Source organism: Chrysochloris asiatica, unplaced genomic scaffold (assembly GCF_000296735.1).
Source record: "Chrysochloris asiatica unplaced genomic scaffold, ChrAsi1.0 scaffold00008, whole genome shotgun sequence".
Taxonomy (NCBI): domain Eukaryota; kingdom Metazoa; phylum Chordata; class Mammalia; order Afrosoricida; family Chrysochloridae; genus Chrysochloris; species Chrysochloris asiatica.
Window position 1 is genome coordinate 22,017,059 of NW_006408526.1, and position 25,749 is coordinate 22,042,807.

Genomic DNA, 25,749 nt, shown 5'->3' on the forward strand with positions numbered 1-25,749 from the left:
ACCATTTACATTTAATGAAAGTAAATCTCAAGTGATTTCCCCCTTTAGTATATTTACTTTCTACTTGGAGACGGAAGATAAGGATTACTTTATTGCCATATAATTTGCTATTGATATTTCTATGTAAGCACAAAATGGGTTATTACTATCAAAGTAATTCATTGATGTAGCGCCTCTGAAATTATTTTTGGGAGTGTAAACTATATGACAATCTAATGCAAAAACAAGAAGCAAAAAATTTTTAGTGCAAAAATAAGGCGACGTGTATTTAAAAGCACCAATTCCTGTATCAGTTTGAAAGCTCTCCCCCCAAAATTTAAGGGGGCTTCATGTAGCACTTCAATTTAATTGTTTTATGTATCTAAATATTTAGCTCTGAGTGTTTTCATTTGACTAGTAATTTTCTGTTTTTATCTACCAATGATATCAAGGATCATGAAGAAAGCAGAACAAAACACTGCCCAATCCTGGGCCAACCTCACTACTGTTGCCACACTTGAGTCCATCGATAATGCCACTTGGCCAATCCATCTCGTTGGGGGTCTTCCTCTTTTTCTCTGACCCTTCACCTTACCATACATGATATCCTTCTCCCTTGTTATTAAGTGCCGTAGAGTTGGTTCCAACCCATAGTGACCCTGCAAGGGTTTCCGAACTAAACATTTCCTGATCCCTTAGAGACCAGGAAATGTTTAGTTTTGCTGTATAGTCGGTAGCCCTGAGTCAAAGCCGCTCCGGGGACCCCAGTTTATAGTTTAGTTTTGGTCTTAAGTATTTGACACATGAAAGTTTTTGCTATTGAGAAGAATTGTTCTAGAAACCTCATCTTTATATGAGGATTCTGTTTTTATAACCCAACCCTCTATCTGTATACGCAGAACATGCTTAATCCTGTTAAGGTACACCTAAATTTGGAAATGTATCTTCCGGGTGGTTGCTCTTCTCACTATTTGGCAGGAAAATCTGTTCATTTAGGTTTCTGCTTGGATTACAACCTGATGTTAAGTCTCGTAACCCAGTAGAGCCAGGGCGGAGCCGCTAGCCGGGTCCCCACGGATCAGCAGAGGCTCAGGGCACCTCGCCCCAGCTCTGATCCCCTCCAGCAGCTCTTGGCGGCCTTTTCTACCCAGCGCCCCCGAACCCCGCCCTTTGGCCTGAGATCCTCGGTGGCAAGCCCTTCCCTTCAATCGGCTCAGCCTCTCAGGATTCTCTACCAGGCAGGCCCTTTCTGTCCGCTGAGGCCCTTCCTTTGCGCGGTGCCCTTTTCATCTCCTAGTCCCTGCCTTTGAATGCTGTTCCTCGCTCCTCACCTCCTTCTACCCCCCTCCACCGATTTCTCCCAAATTTCTTCCTGCGTCGGCTAGCTGGGAACGCCCTCGTCCAAGCGGCTCCAAAGTCGCCTCCCCCATCCGCCCCCGCAAGCCCTTTCCCCGGCTCTCTGGAGAAGAAATGCGAAAACCCGACGCTTTTCTGGCCTGGGGAGAGTAGAAAGAACCTGCCGGGGCCTGTTTTACGACAACGTGCGTCTGCGTGGGGTGGCTGACGGCAGCGTCGTGCTGCTCTTGGAGAGGTCACTCCGGAGAAGGCGTTGAGTTTGGGGTGTGGGGTCGGTGGCAGTATGTGGCGCGTCTGTGCTCGACGGGCCCAGAGTGCGGCCCCAAGGGAGGGATTCGGTGCTCGGTGCACGGCCTTAAGGGAAGGACCTGGACCTGTGTGCGTGACCCCGCGATATGGCCCGGCTTCGGCTCGTTGTAACAGCACGACCAGGGGGTCTGGCAGGGTCCGAGCACTCTGCAGCTGGAACCCCAGCTCATGGCCCACACCACGGAACCGCTTCCTGCTGCAGCTTTTGGGGTCGCCCAGCCGCCGCTGTTACAGTCTTCCTCCGCATCAGAAGGTGAGCCCGGGATCTGTTCTTCGTGAGACCCCGTTGTCCTTCAAATTAGACCTGGCCTCGGAACCGCCTTCAGAGGCCTGTGTTCCTTACCCCCAAACTCCCGCCACCCTAACAGTGTCTGTCATCGCCTTGCCTGCTATAGCCTACTCTGCGGGTGCTCGGGAGCCTCCCTCTCACCTGTTCCATTGAAAGAAGAGCTCCTAGCTCGGGGCTGTATTCCAAACGCCTCCAGAGGTACGCGTTCTGCCCGATCCAAGGGACTGAAGCAAGAAACCTGTCTCTGGAGAGCATGAACTTTGGGTAGGGAGGAATTGGCGGTGTCTGCCCAGAGCCCAGCCTGGAATGGGACTCAGTAAACTGCGTTAAAGGAAATGGAAGCGAATGAATCCGTGCACCTGTGAGAGTTGGTCACCCTTTTAAAATTAATGTTTCTTCTCTAGGTTTCGTTGCCTTCTCTTTCCCCCACGATGCAGGCAGGCACTATAGCCCGTTGGGAAAAAAAGGAAGGGGAAAAGATCAAAGAGGGCGAACTAATTGCAGAGGTGAGTTTTAAAATGTGGAGCTAAAGGCCCAAAAGATGCACTGAGTTAATTGAGCGTTAACTCTCTGGGTGCATAGTATCGACTTTAAGAGACTATTTTGAGTTTTGGTTTGGTTTGGTTTGAACAGCTTGGTATTAGAGAAGACTGGTTAGAGTAAGTTGTCAGCAGCTAGTCACAATGATTTTTAACTGAAATATCTTTTAATGATTCCTGCTTTCAAATCTGTGATGAAAGCCTGGTTCGACCTGAACTGTATGATTCTGCACCTAAGCTAATAAGCTTCGTGCTGGCTGCAAAAACTTAAGCTGTGTTTTGTTTTAAAAGGTTGAAACGGATAAAGCCACAGTTGGGTTTGAATGCATGGAGGAATGTTATATGGCAAAGATCCTTGTTGCTGAAGGTACCAGAGATGTTCCAATTGGAGCAGTCATCTGTATTACAGTTGAAAAGTGAGTGTTCTCTTGATAAATTGTGGAACTTTAGTGCAGAGTGGAGTCTTTTAACCCAGGACTGAGAAATTAGGAGTTAAAGGCTTCTGAAAACGACTTCTCTAGGAGCTGAATCTACTTTATAACCCCTTTATATTTATGCATTCTTTCTCTCCTTTAGACCTGAGGATATTGAGGCCTTTAAAAATTATACTTTGGACTCCTCGTCAGCACCTACCCCACAAGCAGCCCCAGCACCAACCCCTGCTGCTTCACTACCTACACCTTCTGCTCAGGCTCCTGGTAGCTCATATCCCACTCACATGCAGGTGAGGCTAAGCCTCTGAGTGTTTGCTCTAGAGAATTATTTATTTATTCATTATTTTTCATAGATGGCTATCACATATCCTGGATATTTGTATTAATTGTCATTTGTGAATAAATAAGAGATTTAGGTATGAAAGCAACTATTCCTAGTTGTTTTATCCAGGTGTGTGAACTTTAACCTTTCAGAGCCTCTATGTAGTGCAGAGAATAATGCTTGCACTTCTCATTCAAGAACATTGTTAAGAATTTTGAGGATGATTTGTACTTATCTCTGCTTCCTGTATAAATCGAGTTTATAGGTCTCAAGTGCTGTCTGTTGAATGAAAGTCCCCAGTTGGTGTTTTCCTTTGATATGTGGTGTTCTGATTTCTGAGAGTGGTAAAGTAGTCCAGTTAATACAGAAAACTAACAATAAAGAAATATTAAAATATATATACAACCATATGCCACATAATACCCACTCCAGCAGTTTCTGACTGCATATGCATCTGTGGCCCTAACCCCCACAAAATCTTTTATATCATAAATTTGAGGTACATGCAGTGGCTCAGAATAACAAACTGTTGCTATGATGTGACATCAAAGCATTATTATTGTTACTGTATTATGTTAAAGATGTTTTAGTGTATCTGGAAGTTTTTCTTTAATATTTTTTATTCATAGAAAGATACACTATTATCTTTCAATTCCATCTTTTCAAGAACTTTTTGAAGCCTCCTTGTATACTTTACAAACATTTGACTAACTGGTCTTATATATGAATTGTACTTAATGGTTCCAATTATATATACACATTTATTTACCTTAAAGACAGACCTAGGAATGGAACTTGTTCATAGCCTAAGGACAACTTCTATATAATACGGTGTTTGCAGGATGTCCAAATCACATAATGTCTTGTTTCAGAATGTACTGGGGACATAAAGTGATACATGTAACTGTCTGATAGCGTTGCAGTAAAGCTGAAAGACAGTAAATAGAATTACTGTTGATTAAATCAGTTCCTTAGATACTGTTAATCCATGTGTATAAGTTTGTTTTGGAGATTAGAAATGGAAAAAAAAACACCCAACTATCTTTTTTAAGGATTATGACTAAAACTTTGCCTATGCCTTGTTTGTAGAAATTTCTATCTAAAAATTATTTTTTCTTTTGCACATACTGGTCTATTGCATGGTCATCATTAACAGTCACTTATGATGAAATGTTACCAGGTCTTTAGTTTATATGTTTATTTCATCTTAGTAAATTCTATCTCACTTCATAAGACTTAGTTCATTTCTCACCATTTTGTCTGTGGCTTTGTGTGCCAGTGTTGGGATTGTGCCTTATCCTTTAAGATTCTTTATGGAGATTTTTGTTTTCACTAAATTTAAGAAGCAGATGATTAAGAAAAGCAGTTAATGTTTTGTTTTTAAATTATAGCATTAGTACTTTACATTTTTCCTCCTCCTCTCTGAGACATCAATTGAAATGATTTTTCACTCAACATAAATGTATTGTTAGATGCAAAAGACTTTAAGACAGCAAGTGAAAAACCCTAATCGCTAAATAAAGCATCAGTATTTAGTAAGCACAGGAGCTCTGGTAGTGTAGTGGTTACGAATCGGGCTGCGAACCTTAAGGTCAGCGGTTCGAAACTACCAGCTGCTCCGCGGGAGAAAGATGAGGCTTTCTACTCCCGTAAAGATTTACACCCTCGGAAACCCTATACAGGGTCGCTATGGGTCGGAACCGACTCGATGGCACATAACAACAACAACAACATTTAGTAAGCACATAGCCATAAAATTTGGAAAGCAATATTTTCTTGAGATCTGCCCGTATGGTGTTTGGATTTTGTTGGGGTGGAACTATTGTGATTTCATTTATGAATGTTTGTTGTTGTTGTTAAGTGCTGTCGAGTCAATTCTGACCCATAGTGATCCTGTACAGTGTTTCTAAAGAGCAGCTGGTGAGCTTCAACCACTGACCTTGCAGTTCAAATGACTTTGCAATCTGATGCATTAGCTCACAGCGCCACACCAGGACTCCATTTATGAATGTTAGGTTTTTAAAATTTTGTTTCAATCTTGAAATTCTATCTGGGAAGTTGGGAGAAATACTGTTTCCTATGGCACATAATCACCACCACATGAGTGAAAAGACAGCACAGTAAAATTTTAACAGAATGATCTGAGCTAAAAGTGGAAAATGCTTACTTTAGTGTTAAAAAAAGTTGAAAGTAATCTTTGTGTCTGTTGAGAAATTTATTGACTGTCTAAAAAGAACTCTTTCCCATTACTCATTGCTTTTGACCTTGGGAGTATTGCTGATACTATGAACGAAGGTTGATTTGAAGGATGATTTAATTGGTGGGAAGCTGTTAAAGCACTGATCTCTTGCTATTAAAGGGGGATTGTGTAGATAGGAATTTGAATTCTCACAATCACTGTTCTTCCATAAAATGATCCAAGCTTGCTTGAGTATCATTGTGTCCAAGGTTTCTTAGACTGAAGCAATAATATGTATTTGTTCCTATAGGTACTTCTTCCTGCTCTCTCTCCCACCATGACCATGGGCACAGTTCAGAGATGGGAAAAAAAAGTGGGTGAGAAGCTAAGTGAAGGAGACTTATTGGCAGAAATAGAGACTGACAAGGCCACTATAGGTGAGTTTTGCTCATCTCTGATTGAATGGTTGAGGCACTGAATTTCCAGTAAGGGGAAGAGGATTGCCTACCTAACCTGTAATGAGTGAATGATAACACGAAACGTTTTCATTCTTGGACTTCATTTCCTGGGACAGGGTATTTTATAGCGATAAAAGTCATAGTCGGATTTGTCATGTCCATCTCATTCTCTCATTGAATCAAGGATATGTCAACCCAGAGATTATTCTTAGACCAAAGTTTTTCTTTAGCCTAATTATTATATTATTGAGAAACTTTATCAGGACTGCTGTCCTCTAAACTGAGAGAGGGATTGAACAAATAGAGTAATAAAGAATCTAAGAGGCTTTGAGAGAAACTGAAACCAGGGTTTTATTTGTTTTCATAGTTTGAGGATTGCTGGTAGAATATCCATTGTGGCTGTTAAGCACTGTCGAGCCAGTTCCAACTCATAGGCACCCTGTTTAGGGTTTCCGAGGCTATAAATCTTTGCAGGAGTAGAAAGCCTTATCTTCTATGGAGCAGATGGTGGGCTTGAATCATAAATAGTATTTTATCTTGGAAAAACATCTGGGAAGTTGGGAGAAAAGCTTGTTTCCTATGAGTGGAACTGTAGGATAGACACTGGACTGCTAACCTGAAGCATCAGTTCACACATACCAGCTGCTCCTCAGAAACCCTATACAGAGTTGCTATGAGTCAGAACCAACTTGATGACACTTAATAACAGCAACATGAGTGAAAAGACAGATAGTAGTTGCAGAGCGCATTAACATTTTTAACCAAATGATCTGAGCTAAGATTATTTTGTGAAACTGGAAAATTAACTTAAATTTTGAAACAGGGAACCTCTGATTCACCTTTGCATATACATTGTTGTTAAGTGCCATCTAGTCATTCCAACTCACAGTATAGGGTTTCTGAGGAGTGACTGGTGAGTTTGAACTGTTGACCTTGCAGTCTAGTGCTTATCCTACAGTGCCACAGCAGGACTCTGACCCATAAATCACCACTACTCCCCAGAGTTGACCTGGGAGATTGTTGGGTATCCTCTGTGTCCAGATTGTGTTCTTCATACCCCTTGATTCTTTGATGGTATCTTGAGGTGAGGAGAGACTTAACAGAGCAGAGCTCTCTGTTCTCTGTCCTCCTGTCCCTTCCTCCTCCTCACTTTTCACCGGAGCATGTCCTTTTTATCTTTATGCATATTGTGACTCCCTGTAAGATTTTCTTAGAAGAAAGGAGTCTGTTCGTTAAAAAGGAAAAACAAAGCATGGAAGTGATAGCTTTATTTTGCAGTTTAGCGTAAATTCCAGTGTGAACTCTGTTGTGACCCTGAAACCTTTTTTTTTTTTCTAAACCCATCTTTTATTACTGAATTTTAAATCTTAATGGGAAATGGAAGGATTCATTATGGTTTATATTATTCAAGGAGAGGTGCAATGGCATAGAGAGCCAAGATCAGGAAGGCAAAACTTATCTTCTAATGGCTTGCTTCCTTAGTTGTATTTTTGCAACCATAATAAGAAAAACAGCTGACTAAAAACATACGCTGTCAGTTCCATAGAATCCTTAGTAATGCTGTATTTCTTCACATCAAAATGTTTGATAACTACTTTGAAAGTGTAATAACTACTTTGAAAGGTTCCAAAAATGCTTTTTGGTGTAAAACCCACATCACTGTCCACCTTGTTAAGTGCTGTTGAGTTGATTCCAACTCATAGCGACCAGTATTTTGTTTCCGAGGAGTTGTGGGTGGCTCTGAACCACCAACCTTGTGGTTAGCAGTTCAGTGCTTATCCTACAACACCACACCAGTCCACTTGGTAGCATCTATAATATAACATCCATGAGGTTTTGGTTTTAGTTGTTCTAACTGTGTACCCTTGGGGGTATCTTAAGAACAGCTTTCAGAACTAACCATTGTTTGTAATTTCTCATAGTTTATTTAACAAATACTTATTTAGTATTTGCTTTGTATCAGATATTGTTTTAAGTATTAAAAGAATTAATTTATTTAATCTTCATTAACATCCATATTTTATAGGTAAGGAAACAGAGAGTCTAAGTAACTTGAAAAAGGATTTTAAAGCTAGTTTGAATAAGAGCCTTTAAAGAAAAATACTTTGAGCTTGGAAACTACCATAATGGTTTTTCTGTCTATTGAAGGTTTTGAAGTACAGGAAGAAGGTTACCTAGCAAAAATCTTGATTCCTGAAGGCACCAGAGATGTCCCTCTAGGAACCCCACTCTGTATCATTGTAGAAAAAGAGGCAGATATACCAGCATTTGCTGACTACAGGCCAACTGAAGTAACGGATTTAAAACCCCAAGCACCACCATCTGTGCCACCCCCGGTAAGTATGCTTCTGGAATTGAAGGAACACTTACTCTGTTCATCTCTAAATGGAAGGGATGAAAAGATAATATTTCAGGTTCTTTGACTATGAATGAGGATGGAGACAGTCAGTGAACATTTATGGAGACCTATGTATTGCATTAGGCAAAAGTGCTGCACAAGATCTTTTTAAAGTGTTGAAGAGCAAAGAAGTCAGCTTGAGGATTAAGGTGCGCCTGACCTAAGCCATAGTATTTTCAGTAATCTCATATGCATGCGAGAGCTGGACAGTGAATAAGGAAGACCGTAGAAGAATTGAGGCATTTGAGTTACAGTATTGGAGGAGAGTATTGAAGGTGCCATGGGCTGCCAAAAGACCCAATAGATCCGTTTTGGAAGAAGTGCAGCCAGAGTGCTCTTTGGAGGCCAAGATGGCCAAACTTTCATCTCTCATACTTTGGACATACTGTCAGGAAGGACCAGTAGCTGGAGAAGGTTATCATGTTTGGTAAGGGGGAGGGTCAGAGAAAAAGAGGAAGACCCCCCCAACAAGATGGATTGGCCAAGTGGCAGCATTGATGGACTCAAGTGTGGCAACAGTAGTGAGGTTGGCCCAGGATCGGGCGGTATTTCATTCTGCTGTGCATAAGGTCACTATGAGTCGGTACCTACTAGATGGCACCTAACAACAATAGAGTATATATGGCACTGTACTGTTCACCTAGTTAGTGGTTAGTAGTTTGATCATTGTAGTTCTTCCTCCCATACACTAGTGAGTTGTACTGACACCAAAGCACATTGAAGTTCTTGGTATTGACATGTTATGTTTTCTTTTTGCTTTAGAGGCAGATATTATGGTTATGACGCATTCCCTGTGTTTTATAAAATTTACTACGTAATCTCTGCTATTGTCAATCCTCTTGGTGTTTACATATCATGCTAGGTCAAGCATATATTTGCAATTCATTAGAAGTTAGATACAGCATGACTTGTTTTTATGTAGCGTTAGATATATTATTATGAATGACTTCCTCTGTAGCATGAATTTGTATGAACTCTTAAGCATAGATTAACTTTGTAGCAAGGCTTCTGCAGATGCTAGAATCATGTGAGTTTAGATTAGGTACTCATTTCAGAGAAAACTTGATTCCTGACTATCAAACATTAATAGGGAGTTAGTAAGTAGCAGTACTTATTTATTTCTTAAGATCTTTTTCAATTTAGAACGTTCCAACATAACTTTAGATTTTAGATTTGGACAAGTTAAAAAACCAAAATGTTGGTGATAGAAAAGAAAGACAATAAAGAAATGGCAAGTGAAGAAAGACTGTAAAGATATTCTATTGGTTAGTGGTATTCAATTCCATCCCTTTTGTATTATGGAATAAGATAGCTTGATTTTTTTTTTTTTTTTTTTTTTTTGGACAAAGTATAGTTTTTGCTCTTCATAATGCTATATTATGTTGGTAATCAGAAAATGACACTACATTATGATCTTTGGAAAAAAGATGACAATTATTTAATTAAAACATCTTTGACTTACTAAATATGAAGTCTCAATAGTTCAGGTCAGTTTTTGCAATGGTTAATTAATAATTTGTTACTTTTTAAAAAGGTGGCCACTGCTCCTCCAACTCCTCAACCTATAGCCCCTACTCCTTCAGCTGCCCGCCCAGCTACTCCTGCTGGACCAAAAGGAAGGGTGTTTGTTAGCCCTCTTGCAAAGAAATTGGCAACAGAAAAAGGGATTGACCTTGCACAAGTAAAAGGTAAGTATTTTGTGCAGAATGCGGTTGTAAAGTAAAAATTTAGCTGAACTTCCTCCTTAAAACCAGAAAATTCAACTACAGTCTTCTTAACTGACATATTGGGGAGAAGAGTGAGGGAAGAAAGTATCTCCACTGTATCTACTACAGAGTAGGGAAACTGTCATTCTACTTTATTCGGTTTCCCTAGGTTTTCCCTATATAATTTTTCATTCAGTTTTATTTATGTGAACCATGCTTAATTATTGGTGATGGCTGAAAGCATAAGGTGTTTGTTTAGGAAGAGTAAGTTACAAGACTTGATTGTGTATTAAGAAGTCTCTGTTAGTGTCAGCTTGACTGACTATAGCCATAAGCAAGAAACCAAATAAAACATGAAGATGGGTTGATTTAAAGTGACTTTTAAAAGAGCGAAATCCATATGAAGCTGAACTAATGTTCCTTGAAGGCAGGGGAAGACGTTTCACTCATCTGTCCTCCCCAAAGAAAGGGTAGCCTAGATAAGAGCCCAGGGTTGGGAATGAGACCACCTATATTTAACTCCTGACTTGGTTGTTTTTTCTGTATGTGTATTTAGGTGAATTACATAATCCATCTGTTTTGCCTTCTGTAAAATGGGGATAATAATGATTGTACATTACAAAGACATGTCAAGGAGCCCTGGTAGTATTAGTGGGTTATGCGTAGGGTTGCTAACCACAAGGACAGCAGTTCGAATCTACCAGGTGCTCCATAGGAGAAAGATGAGGCTTTCTGTTCCTGTAAAGATTTACAGCCTTGGAAACCCTGGACAGGGTCGCTGTGAGTCAGAACCAACTTGGCAGCACACAACTACCACCACCTCCACATAGAAGTCTGAGAATTAAAGGAGCTGTTACAGGCAGAATACTTAAGAGTAGTATCTTGTTCTGGTTGTTAAGTACTGCGGAGTTGGTTCTGACTCATAGTGACCCTGCTATGGGTCACTGGGTTTCTGAGGCTGTAAATCTTTACAGGAGCAGAACGCCTCATCTTTCTCCCATGGAACCGCTGATGGTTTCGAACTGCTGTCGTGGAAGCACGACTTGTAAGCACTGCGCTACCAAAGCTCCTTTCTAGCGCCTAATAATTACGTAATACATAGTTTCTCAAATTATTGCACTTAAGTGTTTGTAAACTAAATTTAAGCTAAAATTTAATGTTAGGTAATTAAGATGCTTATTTTGCAACGGGAAAAATTATTCCTGAAACCTAGTTTGATGGCTGATACTATATGCTAGGCATTTAACTTACCACATTTAATTGCATGTCACTACTTTGAGGTAAAGGAGCCCTGCTAGCATAGTGGATTATGAATTGGACTGTTAACGCAATGTTGGCAGTTTGAATCTACCAGACACTCTGTGGGAGAAATATGAGGCTTTCTGCTCCTGTAAAGATTTACAGTTTGCATACCCTATACAGGGTCGCTGTGAGTTGGAACCGACTCCATGGTACCCAACCATCACTGCCACTACCACTTTGAGGTAAAAATTATAATTTGTACTTTTTGAATAATGAAACTGAGACTTTAAGAAGTCTCCCTTCCCAGTAAGTAATAAAATTGTAAAATTAAGATTTGAATCTCGATTAGTTTAACTCTTAATGCCTGTGTTCTACTCAGTTATCCTGTGCTGCCTTCTATTCTGATATTCTGTCATCCATAATTACTAAATAAAATAACTGTTATATTGCTTTAATTGTCCAATTAGAGACACTCTGTGCTAATTATCATCTGCCTGCAATCTGTTTTCCAGTAAAAGGCAAGCGAAGTCCAAGATACAACTGTAGGATGTTGTAGATGTTTTTGAACCTCCAAAAATTATTAATAATATTGGAAGACTTGTCTTCCATTTTTATGCTATTTTACTTGATGTTGCCATTCTTTATGTGTGTGTGACTAGAATCAGGAATAACAATGTGTATATGTATTTTACGGGACAAAGAGATTTGTTTAACAATTTATGTTAAGATAAAAGAAATCATTTTATTAAAGATTTATTTAATAAATAAAGAAGGACTGTCTATTATATATTTAGTAGCACTGGGTGCTTTCCTAAAGATAAAAAGTCCCAGTACTTTTATCATGTAGGCATAGTTGGGTGATTTATTTATTTCAACAGATAGATATATTCATTAAGTACAATCTGCATCAGATACTTGTTTATAAGAAGACAGACAAGATATCAGTTGTCAAGTTGTTTATATTGCCAGTGAGAAACAATTAAGTGAACAGAAAGGAAGTTTACCATAGTAGTTAAGAGTTTGGGTTCTAGAGCTGGAATGCTTGGGTTTTGAATATCAGGTCTGCCATGTATACTAACTAACTATATGATCTAGGGTAAGTTATGATAACTTTTTATGTCTCAGTTTATTCATTTGTATATAAAAAAGATACCTCAAAGGGTTATGAGGATTAAATGTGTTTTTTGTATAAATAATACCTGGAGAAAACACATATAAGTATTAGCTATACTGCTAGTAATAATTTTATTATTATTTAAAAAGATAATTTAAGTTTTAGGATAGAAAGAAATTGAGTGATAAACTACTGGGTGATAGGGTGGATAAGTAGGCAGTCGTAATTGCTTTTAGACAGGGTGGTTAGGCAAGATCTTTCTGATGAGATAACATTTGATCTGACCTAAAAGATGAGGAATGAACTATGAGACATGTAAGAACCAGGGAAGGAGCATTTTGGGCAGAGAGACCAGCAGTACATAGTATGAGAGGGGAAGAGCTTGACATGTTTGTGCAAAAAGAGGCCAGTGAACTCAATGGAACATATTGAACAGTGGGTCTAGCAATGGGAGAAGAAGTTGGAGAGAAATAAGGATGAAAAAGAAAAGATTCTTGAGATACGATCCTGATACTATATTGTCCAAAGATCGTGATAGTTTAGATTTGTTTAACATTTAACATATAATAGGAAGCCATTGAAGGATTTAAGCAAGAAGTAACTTTAATAAGATTAAATGAACCAAATGTTTAGGTGCTGTTCCTGGGGCTGATAATGGAATCTTAGATTAGGGTGGTGAAAGTGGAAATGAAAAGAAATAGACAGGTGCAAAACGCGTTTTAGAAACAACAGAACTTAGCCAAGTATTCGATATAGGTACTTGACAAGTTGTTTCAGAAGAAAAGTAGGATGGAAGTCAGTCTGGATAAGTTGGAAAGTGAAAAGTGGATGAAGAAGTACAGATTACATTGTTGTTGTTAACTTCAGTCAAGTTGGTTCCGACTCATAGGAACCCTATATAGGGTTTCCGAGAAGCAGCTGGTGGGTTTGAACTGCCAACCTTGTGATTTGCAGTACAAGGTTCGCAGTCCGGTGCTGATTTTACAGTGCCACACCAGGAAGTCCAGAGAAAGCATTGTTATTGTTGTTGCTAAATGCCCTCAAGTCGGTTCCAACCTACAGCATCTTATATAGGGTTTCAGAGGAGCGACTGGTGAGCTTGAACTGCTGACCTTGTGGTTCAAACAGACTTTTAAGTTCAAGCTCACCAGTCACTCCTCAGAAACTCTATACAGGGTCACAATGGGTCAGAACCAACTCGATGGCACTTAACAACAACAACAGTGGTAAGCAAAGAGGACACCTTGTCCATGACCTAACCCTGAGGAGTTTGAGGGGAGAGATTTAAAACACCAACTAAAAGGAAAGTTGAATAGAGGGTTAGATTATTCAGCAGATGTAACCAAAATGTTATCATTTGGGCAGAAGTTGGGTTAGGCTTAAACTTCAGTGCTCAAGAGTTGCTTTTATCTCAAAGCAACCTATGTAATATTTTATATTTCTGTAGTACAGAGCACTTTCATATCACTATCCCATTTTATCCTCACCACTGTCTTGTGAGCAGGGACTGATATAATCCCATTTTACAGATGAGGAGAATGGAGACCACATGAGACTTTAACTGTAGTCATCTGTCTAGTTTATGATTGACAAAGACCCTACATGTTTGACTTCTAGTCCAGTATGTGTTTTTACCATACAAGAGGACTTCACATAGTTTGAAAATTTCATTATCATTTTATTCCATCTTTTGACAAACTTTTTGAAACACTCTCATATTCCTTACAGTGGCCTGTTGTCCCTCCATGGAGAAGTAGGCAAAAGGATTTCAATGAAGTCCTAATACTAGTTTCAACTAACTCCCAGTACACAGCAAATTCTTGTGGGTGTCTGAGGCTTCTTGTTCTCCAAGTTTCCTCCTCTTGAGGGGCTGAGGTGGCCAGGCCAGACTTGGTTGTAAGGGGAGATGTTATGGTTTCTGTCTTATATTCAGGAGGGAAATCTAACAGGGGAATACTGCCACCTCTGTTCTAGAGCTCCTGGTGAGGATAAACACAATCCTAGCCAACTCCTCAGCTTTCATAATGAAGGGAAAGGAGTTGGGAAGAACTGCACACAACGAGAGAATCCTTTTTAAAGTCTGCCTTGGGGGAAGATGAATCAGTTTGACCAAATTTATTCTAGAAGTGGGCCAATGTAAAAGGTATTCTAATAACTTAATTCTGGATCTTCTTAGAATTAAGGCTCAGAATTATCTACTTGGGTCTAATATTTATCCTAAGAGATTGGGATGGGAGGAGGAAAAAAAAGTAGAATTAAGCATATTGAGAGAACTTTGAAGTCCCCCTCACCCCTCCCTTCCCCATGTATAACATTGTACCTATTTCCCTTTGTCTCAACACAGACCAGTTTAGTGTCTGGGATACTTTTAAAAATGCTGAGAGTGCTAGAGACCACATAAAAGTTACCTGCCTCTGAAGATGAAATAATTGCAATTAAAAGTGATATGTACTGCTTAACTGTCCCTTTGGAGACCAAAATTTAAAAACCTGACTTGCCTGATTTGTTCAGAATAGATAATCATGTCTGTCAGTTCTGTATAAAGGGAATTATTTATGGTCAAGTTAATCTAGAAACCAAATGAGTTCTATTTTAGAGTTCTAAAAGGTTCTTTATAAGCTAAACAGAAAGAATCTTCTTTTTGAAGTATAAATTGTACTCAACTTTATCCTTATTAATATTTAAAAATAAACAAGATGAAAAACATAAAGTACAATTTAATTAGATGAAACTCTAAAAGAGAAATAGACTATTTGATATAGCTAAAAGAACTATAACAGACCAAACAAAGTAGTGAGTATGATTAAAATGAATATTTGACAAAAGCTGGGATTCTTTTCAGAATAATTTTAAGGAAGAGGTCTGAAGGCTATGGTCCCTTCAGAGTGTTTCTAATAGAAATACTTTAGGATTATACTGTTGAATCTTTTTGGAGAATCAACTGTGTGCCATCATGCATGTTTTATTTCCAGGGACCGGACCAGATGGCAGAATCATCAAGAAGGACATTGACTCTTTTGTGCCTACCAAAGTTGCTCCTGTGAGTTACATTTGACTTTATTTTTTGTAGTTTGCTTCTTACAAAGTACTTTGTATAGCCAGTTAGACTGTTTCATATGTTATGTGTACTTAACCAAATTGTCCAAATTCATTGGATTAGCAGTATTTAGATATAAATGTATTGTCACTTTCTTACAGAATCAAAGATGATATACTTGGTACTACACTGACATGCATGCCAGTCATTTTTTTAGTAGTAATATTACTCATATATCCTCTCATTTAGCCCCTATTTTTTTATGTTTTATTGTGAATTATTAAGTGATAGTTTACATGGGAGAACAGTTTTACACTCATCCAATCATATATCCTTTCGTTGCCATGGTTACCATCCCCTCCATGCATCATCAACCAGTCAATCAAAGGGTATACCCTACAAGACTCCCCCCCCCCCCGCCGGGTCATCAGCACACAGCCTCTCTCCCTCTCTGTGTCTAAAGCCCCCAGCTGCTCCATCTCCCCATGTCATTGTCTCTACCTCCATCTCAGGCATCACTGCTTCTATGGGTAGGGTCCCGCTCTCTGCTCTGCTCCTAGACTGCAAAGATAATCACTCCCCTCCTTCCTACAGAACATCTACCTTTACATTTCCAACTCTCACAATCAGTCCTGATAACAATTACTCACTATTGTATCACAGGAGACCTAACCACATTTCCTTTCATAGCCTCTATTTTTAAAAGGATGTTTTCAATTTGATTGATTGCGGTTTGAGTTTTCTGTGGTTATTTAGTTAAACAAGTTGCTTTTGCTTCCTAGTGATAGAAGTAAGTATTCTGTAATGCTTTACTTTTATTTTGCTGTGTTTGAAAAATGGAATTAAAAGATAACGTAATTTTTCCATGAACTTTTTGAAGCCCCTTTTTATATAAAAGTCTTTCCTAGGTGTTCATGGTAAGGTTGAGCCATGGTTACTAAGAGCAGTTTTGTTTTTTTCCCTTATAGGCTCCAGCAACTGCAGTTTCTCCCCCAGTTCCTGGAGTGGCACCAGTTCCTACTGGTGTCTTCACAGATATCCCAATCAGCAACATTCGTCGAGTATGAGTATTACCATAATCTGAAATCAAAACTGTTGGGAGCACTTGTACATTGATTAATTGCATGTTTAAAAATGTTAGCAGAGGCTTCTTTCAGTTAGGAATCTTGGATGCTTAGTTTAAAGGATGTTGGGTTTGGTTGTTGAGTACTCAAAGAGAGAAATCAAGTGTGTTCTGGTTAAATACAACTGCTATTGTTAGTGCCATTGAGTTGGTTCCAACTCATAGTAATCTGGTGGTGGTGGTTGTGTGCCATCAAGTTGGTTCTGACTCATAGAGACCCTGTATAGGATTTCCAAGCCAGTAAAACTTGACGGCACTTGACAGCAACAAATCTCTACATGAGTAGAAAGCCTCATATTTCTCCTGAGGAGTGGCTGGTAGATTCGAATTGCCAACCTTGTGGCTAACAGCCCGACACGTAACCACTGTGCTACTAGGGCTCCCTAGTAACCTAGAAGATGCTAAATTATGATATAGTTTCTCATTCTTCCAATTACAATGCTTCAGGTAAGCTTTGCTGAGGAGTGTGGTGAGGGTGATGAGCTGAGGCTTGAATTAGGTATCAAGTCGATAATTGCTTTTTGATTCTCTTTGGTTTCAGGTTATTGCACAGAGGTTAATGCAATCTAAGCAAACCATACCTCATTATTACCTGTCTATTGATGTAAATATGGGAGAAGTTTTGACAGTGCGGAAAGAACTTAATAAGGTAAAAGGTCTGGAAATTTCAACTATCTAATTACTAAAAAGTTTGTGTTTCCTTAGTAAGCATTTAACATTTTGCCCATAAAATTTGTTAGAATATGCCAGTTGCAGAGAACATACTAGAGAATTTTCATTTGCTAGTCAAAGTTATCAAATCAAAGCTGACATTGCACAATCATGGATAGATTTTAGCCTAGCAGAGCTACTGTGATAAAGAAACTAAGTCTGTTTTGACAGGTAAGAAATTGTTTGGTTTGTGTTTTATAGTCAAGTGCCAAGCAACTGCCTAGTGGTTTTTATTATGTCACTTGTGGGAACACAGCTTAAGACATGGCTTCTCCATGAGTTTTTATCATCTAATCAGGGAGATAATACATGAGAAAAAAAGTCAACTGTTATTAGAAGTAAAAATATTACAGTTGACCCTAAACAACACAGATAAGCTGCCTGGGTCCACTTACATGCGATTCTTTTTAAAAATGCTTTCAACCTGAGCAGTTTGTCTCTCCAGTAAATTGTGTATTGCAATAAAAAGTGATCTCTAGTGGTTCTTGCATGTTGAGTGTAACACATAAACCTTGTGTAACACCATGGGCCACTAGTGCCACTGGAAGCACTCCCAAGAAAAGTCATGACATAAAAAAGTGGAATTTTTGATATGTACCCCATTCTTCTTGGGTCAACTATCAACATTCATGGAAGCAGCAGTCAAGAAATCAAACGACATATTGCATTAGGCAAATCTGCTGCACAAGTCCTTTTTTTAAAGTGTTGAAGAGCAGAGATGTCAGTTTGAAGACTAAAGTGCGCCTGATCCAAGCCATGGTATTTTCAATAACCTCATATGGATGCGAAAACTGGACAGTGAATAAGGAAGACCGTAGAAGAATTCACACATTTGAGTTATGGTGTTGGAGAGAGAATACTGAAAGTGCCATGGTCTGCCAAAATAACCTATAGATCTGTTTTGGAAGAAGTGCAGCCAGAGTGCTCCTTGGAGGCCAAGATGACCAAACTTCATCTCTTATACTTCAGACATATTGTCTGGAGGGACCAGTCACTGGAGAACAATACCCTGTTTGGTAAGGTGGAGGGTTAGAGAAAAAGAGGAAGACCCTCAACGAGATGGATTGGCCAAGTGGCAGCATCGATGGACTCAAGCGTGGCAACAGTAGTGAGGTTGGCCCAGGATCAGGCAGTGTTTCGTTCTGTTGCGCATAAGTCGGTACTTATGTGCGCAGTACACAGTCGGTACTGTGCTATGAGTTGGTACTGACTCAATGGCACCTAACGACAACAAACTCCATTTCAGGATGAATGAATCCAGTGTAAGGATTGTTATAAAAAAAAGGAAATATGAGAAATTGTTGGCTGCAACTATGCAGCGTGTGTGAAAACCTTGCACTTTTTTCAAAAAACCTTTTTTCCTCATATTAAAAATTCAGCTTTTATGTGGGCACAGCATATGATACAGCATACAAAATATGTGTTGACTGTACTTTTGCTTCTGGTGACTAGTTGGTTATTAGTATTTAAATTGGGGGGGCGGGGAGTCAAAAGTTATACATGGATTTTTGACTGCAAAGGGGTTGGCACTCCTAACCCGTGTTGTACATGGATCAACTATGTTAGTTTATATAAATAAATCTATAAAATATAAAGAAACTAATATGTATAATGTATATACACATATTAGTTTTTTTATGGTGATGCCCCTTAATTTTCTGCTAAATTACATTCTATAAGGTTAGGCATTACAGGTATTTAGTGAAGGGGGAAGTCATCAAATTCACAGTGGAGTAGGAGAAACTTGGTTGAACTATGGAGAAGAGGAGGGTTTGTATTAGCAAAGAAGTTGAAATAAGGTCATTCTAATTATGAGATATCATAAGAGTTAGTACTTTACAGTGTCCCTGGGTGCTAACTGAAAGGGTGGAGCCCACCCAAAGACTTCTCAGAAGAAAGGTCTAGCAATCTTACTTAAAAGATCACAGCCGTGGGAAGCCCTGTGGAATGCAGATTTACTCTGAAACACATGGGTTTGTCATGAGGCGTAATTGATGAGGGGCAGTGGTGGGGTTTTTTTCTTTTTAAGTTCTTAAAAATGGAAATAAAATATGTGGAAGACAGAAGAGTGTTTTTTCTAAAATGGAAATACACTAAGTCTGTTTAGGGAACACTGTGGACTACAGGCAGAAGACTTTGAACTTGATGAATTAGAAAGTAAATAAGAAACCACTATACATATGTTTTTGATAAGTAAAGTGACTTGATAACAATATTTTAAGGAAAATTAGTCTGATAGATATATACTGGCACATGTTGGTGGTAGAGACTAGTTATGCTTTGTTATTATAACCCAAGCATGAAGTAAGGGTGATAAGTGTCTGAACTTGAGGGTGGCATTACAAATGGAGAGGGAGAGAGTGATTTGAAGTTACTTTCAAGAAAATGAAGAGTAAAGCTAAACTCCTAGAGTTTTACGCAATTTCGACTCTCGTATAACCTATTTGTGCTCTCTGCTACTTTTCTACTTGCTCACTCTGCTCCACACACAATGATTGTTAGACACTCAGATATAATTCTACCTGAGGCCCTTTACACTTGCTGTTCCCTCTATGTAATAATATTTCCTGTTTCCCTTTATCAAAGTTATATAGTCTTGGTTTTTGTAGTGACTAATTAAGAAACTCCAGTGGTTTCTTATTTTTGCAGATGTTAGAAGGAAGTGGCAAAGTATCTGTCAATGACTTCATCATAAAAGCTTCAGCTTTGGCATGCTTAAAAGTTCCTGAAGCAAATTCTTCTTGGCTGGACACAGTTATAAGACAGTAAGTATAACACAGTAGGGGAAGGTTTGGATCCATCAGTGATTTTTTGTTTTATGTAATGTCTCTGTAAGAGTGGAGGGGGTGTTAAGAGGAAATGAATGATGTTCCTTTGGGGAGGGGGAGATAACAATGTGACTACAAAACTGTTTGTGAAATGGTGCTCAATTTTGTTCGTAAAGAGTACAGAGTTTTTGCAGGCATTTAGAAAAGGGAGGTCAGTGTACAAATAAAAATAATTAAAGCTGGTACTAGCTCACAAAGCAGAGTTGAAATATTTTTACTTACCAGTGAGTTGATGATTTTTACTTACCAGTGAGTTCTGCTGGACTTTAGGAGCAAAACTGAAAAGAAAATGAAAAAAACTGAACAGTATCTGTTCCTATATTAAATGACTGACCTGATGCTTAGTATGTTTTGCATATGATCTCATTGAATCCTTATGAGATAGATGCTGTAGATGAAGAGGCTGGTGCTCAATGAGTGAAGTTACTTGCTCTGAGTTAATAAGTTAGTAAAAGGCAGAAATGGGAATAGAATCAAGATTCTGACCCCAAAGACTAAACTTTTTCTATATGTGGACTCTTTATTATTAATTTTTATCAATAATAGTATGTAGTTTGAAATACTGCTACATGGCTTAATATGAACCTGTTCCAATCCTTAAACTAAGATTTCTTCTGGTATTTAATCTTTATATTTATAGATAACACTTAAATCCTTTATGGATTTTCGGTTCTTTGACTTGATTTCACTAGTACATTGTAGTTGTAAAATAGTGTTTCACTCACCACTACTTCAGAGTCATTGCCATTAGTAGATATGCTGTGAGATTTTGTTGAGTGAGTTAATATCAAAGCACATAGCACCAAAATTTTGTTTTAAAAAATTTTTTTAATTGAATTTCAGTGTAGTTGTTTTCTTTGTGATTTAAATATGTATTTTCTGTTTTAAAAAATAATCCTGAGAAGGGACCCAAATGCAAAGGGGTTCATGGTGCATAAAAACTTTAGAATCTTTTCTGTAATGATATTTTCTCCTGAGACAACACTACCCTGTGTCGCCAGCACCCTGGTTCTCCTCACAGTGCAGTTCTTTCCCTCCACTTGTTTGTTTTTTGTTCAAGCTTTGCTTGGAATCACTCAACTCCACCTCCTCTCAAAATCCTAGGAGCTCTGATTACTTAATATTCCTGACTACAGTACCTTTTTTCCATGATTTGGGCAAAGTGAGAGTTGAGTTTGAAGGTTTGCTGGTAAAACCAGCTTACTGAGAGCTTTCTCATTCATTTTTAAAGCTTTTATTGTGAATTGAGTGATAGTTTACATGGGAGAACATTGGTTTTGCATTCATCCTATCGTATTTTGTTTCATTGCAATGATTACAGTCCCCTGTGTGCGTCATCGTTCAACAGTATTTGCTTCTGTTCCCTGGGTTTTTTGTTGTTATTTATTTATTATTTTTATATACACAAAAACACAGAAATATGTAATTTAAATAACCAGAGGGCACATCTGCAAGCCTTCCTCCTGGGCGCCAGTATACAGCCTTTCTCTTTTCATGAGTCTAGAGTTCTGTGCTGCTCTGTCTCTCTATGTCCTCATCTCTGCCTGCATCTCTGGTTTGGCTACTTCTCTGGATAGGGACCCACATTCTGCTCGTGCTCTTCTCCCTTGATGGTCCTAGGGTCCTCTGTTCCTGGAATGTAAGATGAACTAGTCCCCCCTTTGTTACAAAACTTCTGCCTTTACAGTGTGACCGTCACAATTAGTCATGATAACAATTACTGTTGAATCAGAAGAATCTTATCCCCATCTCCTTTTACCAGTCTCACTTATTTCTAAACTATAAGAAGGGCGTTATTGTTAGGTGCACGAGTTACTTCCAACGTAGAATGACCCTCTGCACAATGGAATGAAACACTACTCAATGCTGTGTTATCCTCATAGTGGTTAAGCCCATTGCTGCTGCCAGTGTCCATCTCCTGGGGGAGTGTTTATTTTTTTCGCTGACCTTCTACTTTATCAAGCATAATGTCCTTTTTTAGGGACTGGTCCCTCCTGATAGCATGTCAGAAGTATGACAGATGAAGTCGTATCATCCTGGCTACTAAGGAGCATTCTGATTATACCTTTTCTAACACAGATTTGTTTGTTCTTCTGGCAGTCCACGCTACTTTTAATGTTCTTCTCCAATACCATCAGTCAAATTTATCCATTCTTTTACAGTCTTCCTTATTCATTGTCCAATGTTCACATACATATGCAGCAGTTGAACATACTGTAGTTTGGATAAGGTGTACCTAAGTCATCAAACATGTGTTTGCTCTTAAGTGCTTTACTGAGGTCTTCTGCTGCAGATTGCCTAATGCAATGCGTCATTTAATTTCTTGACTGCTGCTTCCATGAGGGGTGATTGTGGATCCAAGAAAAATGAAGTCTTTTTCAGTCTTTTCTCTGTTTATCATGATGTTTTTTATTGGTCCAGTTGTGATGACCTTTGTTTTCTTTATATGGAGGTGCAGTCTGCCATACTGAAAGCTGTAGTCTTTGATCTTCATCAGTAAGTATTTTAAGTCTTCTTTGCTCCCAGCAAACAAGGTTGTGCCATCTGCACATTGTAGGTTATTAATAAGTTTTCCTCCAGTCCTGATGCCACGTTCTTCATATAATCCGTTTTGTCAGATTCTTTGCTTAACATACAGATTGAATAAGTCTGGTCAAACAAAGGAAACAGCCCTGGTACACACCTTTCCTGAATTTAAACTATTCAGTGTTCTCTTGTTCTGTTCTAACAACTGCCTCTTGTTCTATGTACAGGTTCCTCATGAGCACAATTAAGGATGTTGAAATACCCATTCTTTGCAATGTTAACCCTTAGTTTGTCATGGCCCACACAATTGAAAGCTTTTGCATAGTCACTGAAGTGCAAGTTAAACATCTGATATTCTCTGCTTTCAGCCTAGATCCGTCTGATGTCAGCAGTGATATCACTAGTTCCACATCCTTGTCTGAATTCATCTTGAATTTCTGGCTATTCTCTGTCAGTGTACTATTGTAACTGTATTTTGTCTTCAGCAAATGTTTATTTGCATGTGATATTAATGATCTTGTTCAGTGATTTCCTTTTTCCATTGTCACTTCTCTTTGGAATTGTCACAAATGTGGATTTCTTTCAACCACGTAGCTGTTTTTGTAATTTCTTGACATAGATGAGTTAGCAACTCCAGTACTACATCAGTTTGTTGAAAGATTTCAATTTGTATTAATCAATTCCTGGAGCCTTGTTTTTGCCAGTGTCTTCAGTGCAGTTTAGGCTACCTTTATTTAGTTATCAGGTCTTGATCATATGGTACCTTCTTAAAATAGTTGAGTATCGGCCATTTTCTTTTAGGTGCAGTGCATGTTCCTTCAATCTTTTGGTGCATTCTGCATTATTCAGTATTTTGCTCAGAGTTATTCTTGAGTGCCACGCAGTTGGTTCCAACGTATTGTGGCCTTGTATAGGATTTCTGAGGCTTTAAATCTATGTGGGAGCAGAAAACCTCGTTTTTCTCCCATGGGGTGGCTGGCGGGCTTGAACTGTGGACCTTGTGGTTCCCAGTCCAGTGTGTATTGTATGAAGCCACAGTGCTCCCTTTGCTAATAGAATAAATATTGTAAATTAAGGCTTGAAATTTTTTGTCAGTTCATTCAGTTGAGAAATGCTGAGGGCTTTCTTCCCTTTTGGTTTTCTGATCCCAGGTCTTTGCCATTTTATTATAATACTTGACTTTTGTCTTTTTGAGCTGCCCTTTGAAATTTCCTGTTCAGCTCTTTTACTTCCTCATTTCTTCCATTCACATAGCAAAATGTAAATACAGGATGATACTGCTTAACGTGGCATATGGGATCCTAATATATATTGTTGCTGACTAAATTTCCTTCTTTTCAAATAGAAATCATGTTGTTGATATCAGTGTTGCGGTCAGTACTCCTGCAGGACTCATCACACCTATTGTATTTAATGCACATATAAAAGGATTGGAAACCATTGCAAGTGATGTTGTTTCTTTAGCAACCAAAGCTCGAGAGGGTAAACTACAGCCACATGAGTTCCAGGTAAGGTACCATTTACTTACCTTCTGTTTGCTAAGAATGATGTTATTTCTAAGGTTCACATAATGCTTTTTGGTGTTTTCTGCCCTTTTTTTCCTGCCATGTATGCTCATTGATGCAAGGTCCAAAGAGTAAAGAAAAATTGAATAACAGTTGTAACTTTCTTCTGATTCATGTTGATTTGATTCATTTTAAGTTTTTTAATAAAATCTTTTTTCTTCTAGGGTGGCACTTTTACAATCTCCAATTTAGGAATGTTTGGAATTAAGAATTTCTCTGCTATTATTAACCCACCTCAAGCGTGTATCTTGGCAATTGGTGCTTCAGAAGATAGATTGGTTCCAGCAGATAATGAGAAAGGGTAAGTGCCCAAATGGGAAAGGGGTGGTGAACTCCTTTTCATTATGTTTTTTGAGTTTCGGTTTTAAATAAAAGATTGTCAGGAGTACTGTGTGTTTCTACTTGAAGCGCCAATAACCAAAGTATAGAATGAAGTTCTTCTGTGTAGCATCTTTTTATATTTAACCTAATGCAATAAATCCTTTTTGAGAGTGGAAGCTGTTTGCTCTAGATTAGGATTCAGCACACTTTTTCTTAAATTTGAGCCAGACAGTAAGTATTTTAGGCTTTTTGGATCTAATGGTCTTGCAAATATTCATATTCAACTAATGATTGTAGCATGAAAGCAGCATAGTTACTACAGAAATGAAGGGACATGGCTGCATTCCATAGGCATTTCTTTATAAAAACAGGTGGAGGTTCCAGTTGAGACCAGGAGCTGGCTGTTTTGTCTGTTGTTTGAGCTAAAGGGGTAGAGGACATGAAGAATAGGGGACAGCAATGTTACCTGTTTGGAATGAGAGGACTCAGCATTTGAGCTGCTCAGTTGGCTAAAATCTAGTGATTGTTTTCAGATTAGCTACTAATGTTTTATGTTTTTATCTTTTTCTAGATTTGATGTGGCTAGCATGATGTCTGTTACACTTAGTTGTGATCATCGGGTTGTGGATGGAGCAGTTGGAGCTCAGTGGCTTGCTGAGTTTAGAAAATACCTGGAAAAACCCATCACCATGTTGTTATAATTAATCCAAGAGTTTCAAGACTCTTCTAGGTCATGTTGGTTCATTCTTACCAAGGTATTTATGTTGTTAAACAGGTGGTTCTTTTATTTTAAAGTTAACCAGTTATTTTTTTTATGTCTGTCCAGATAAGTTATTTTTAATGGGCATTATGGAACTATTCTAATGCCAATAACACTCATCTATTGTGCACATTTAAAATTAAACTCCAGATTTTATGCTGTGTGCTCCTAGTCAAGGGACATGTGGCCTAGATCTTTGGTGAAAAGTATATCCACTGAGAAATGTAAAGGCAGAATTGTGGTTCCCTGTTGAGACAGCTACTTTTATATAAAAGTAATGTGGATAAAATTTTGAAGTTCCAAAATTTAGTCTCCTCAAATGTTGTGGGATTTAATAGAGAGAGAAAGGGTCAGGAAAATTAATTTTCTTGGAGAGAATGTATGAACTGAAGCATGATTTTGGTATTTTACCTAATTTAAAACTTTTGTCTCATGATCTTGGTTTGGCATGAATAGGGAGGGTAGAGAACTTAAAGGGATATAAGTAAAATTTCCTAAGTCAATATTTTCTTAGACATCTCCAGCCAACTGATTTTGCTCATTTTCCTATGAA

At 38.5% G+C, this 25,749-nt stretch overlaps 1 protein-coding gene across 1 annotated transcript; it reads left to right on the forward strand.

Moving 5' to 3' along the window:
- Nucleotides 1–1,384: 1,384 nt before the first annotated feature.
- DLAT (dihydrolipoamide S-acetyltransferase) lies at nucleotides 1,385–25,749 on the forward strand. Its single transcript, XM_006833821.1, has 14 exons — nucleotides 1,385–1,897; nucleotides 2,338–2,439; nucleotides 2,764–2,888; nucleotides 3,049–3,196; nucleotides 5,718–5,844; nucleotides 8,014–8,201; nucleotides 9,798–9,951; nucleotides 15,298–15,365; nucleotides 16,331–16,423; nucleotides 17,027–17,134; nucleotides 19,846–19,961; nucleotides 23,896–24,058; nucleotides 24,280–24,416; nucleotides 25,008–25,749. Exons 1-14 carry the CDS (start codon nucleotides 1,619–1,621, stop codon nucleotides 25,135–25,137), a joined length of 1,938 nt encoding a protein of 645 aa, XP_006833884.1. The 5' UTR covers nucleotides 1,385–1,618; the 3' UTR covers nucleotides 25,138–25,749.

What these genes read in the sequence shown, in the direction of transcription:
- DLAT (XM_006833821.1), top strand. Translation starts at nt 1,619, where the DNA reads ATGTGGCGCGTCTGTGCTCGACGGGCCCAGAGTGCGGCCCCAAGGGAG. An exon ending in CTGGACACAGTTATAAGACA is followed by an intron (nt 19,962 to 23,895) that starts GTAAGTATAACA and finishes CTTTTCAAATAG; the next exon opens with AAATCATGTTGTTGATATCA. An exon ending in TACAGCCACATGAGTTCCAG is followed by an intron (nt 24,059 to 24,279) that starts GTAAGGTACCAT and finishes TTTTTCTTCTAG; the next exon opens with GGTGGCACTTTTACAATCTC.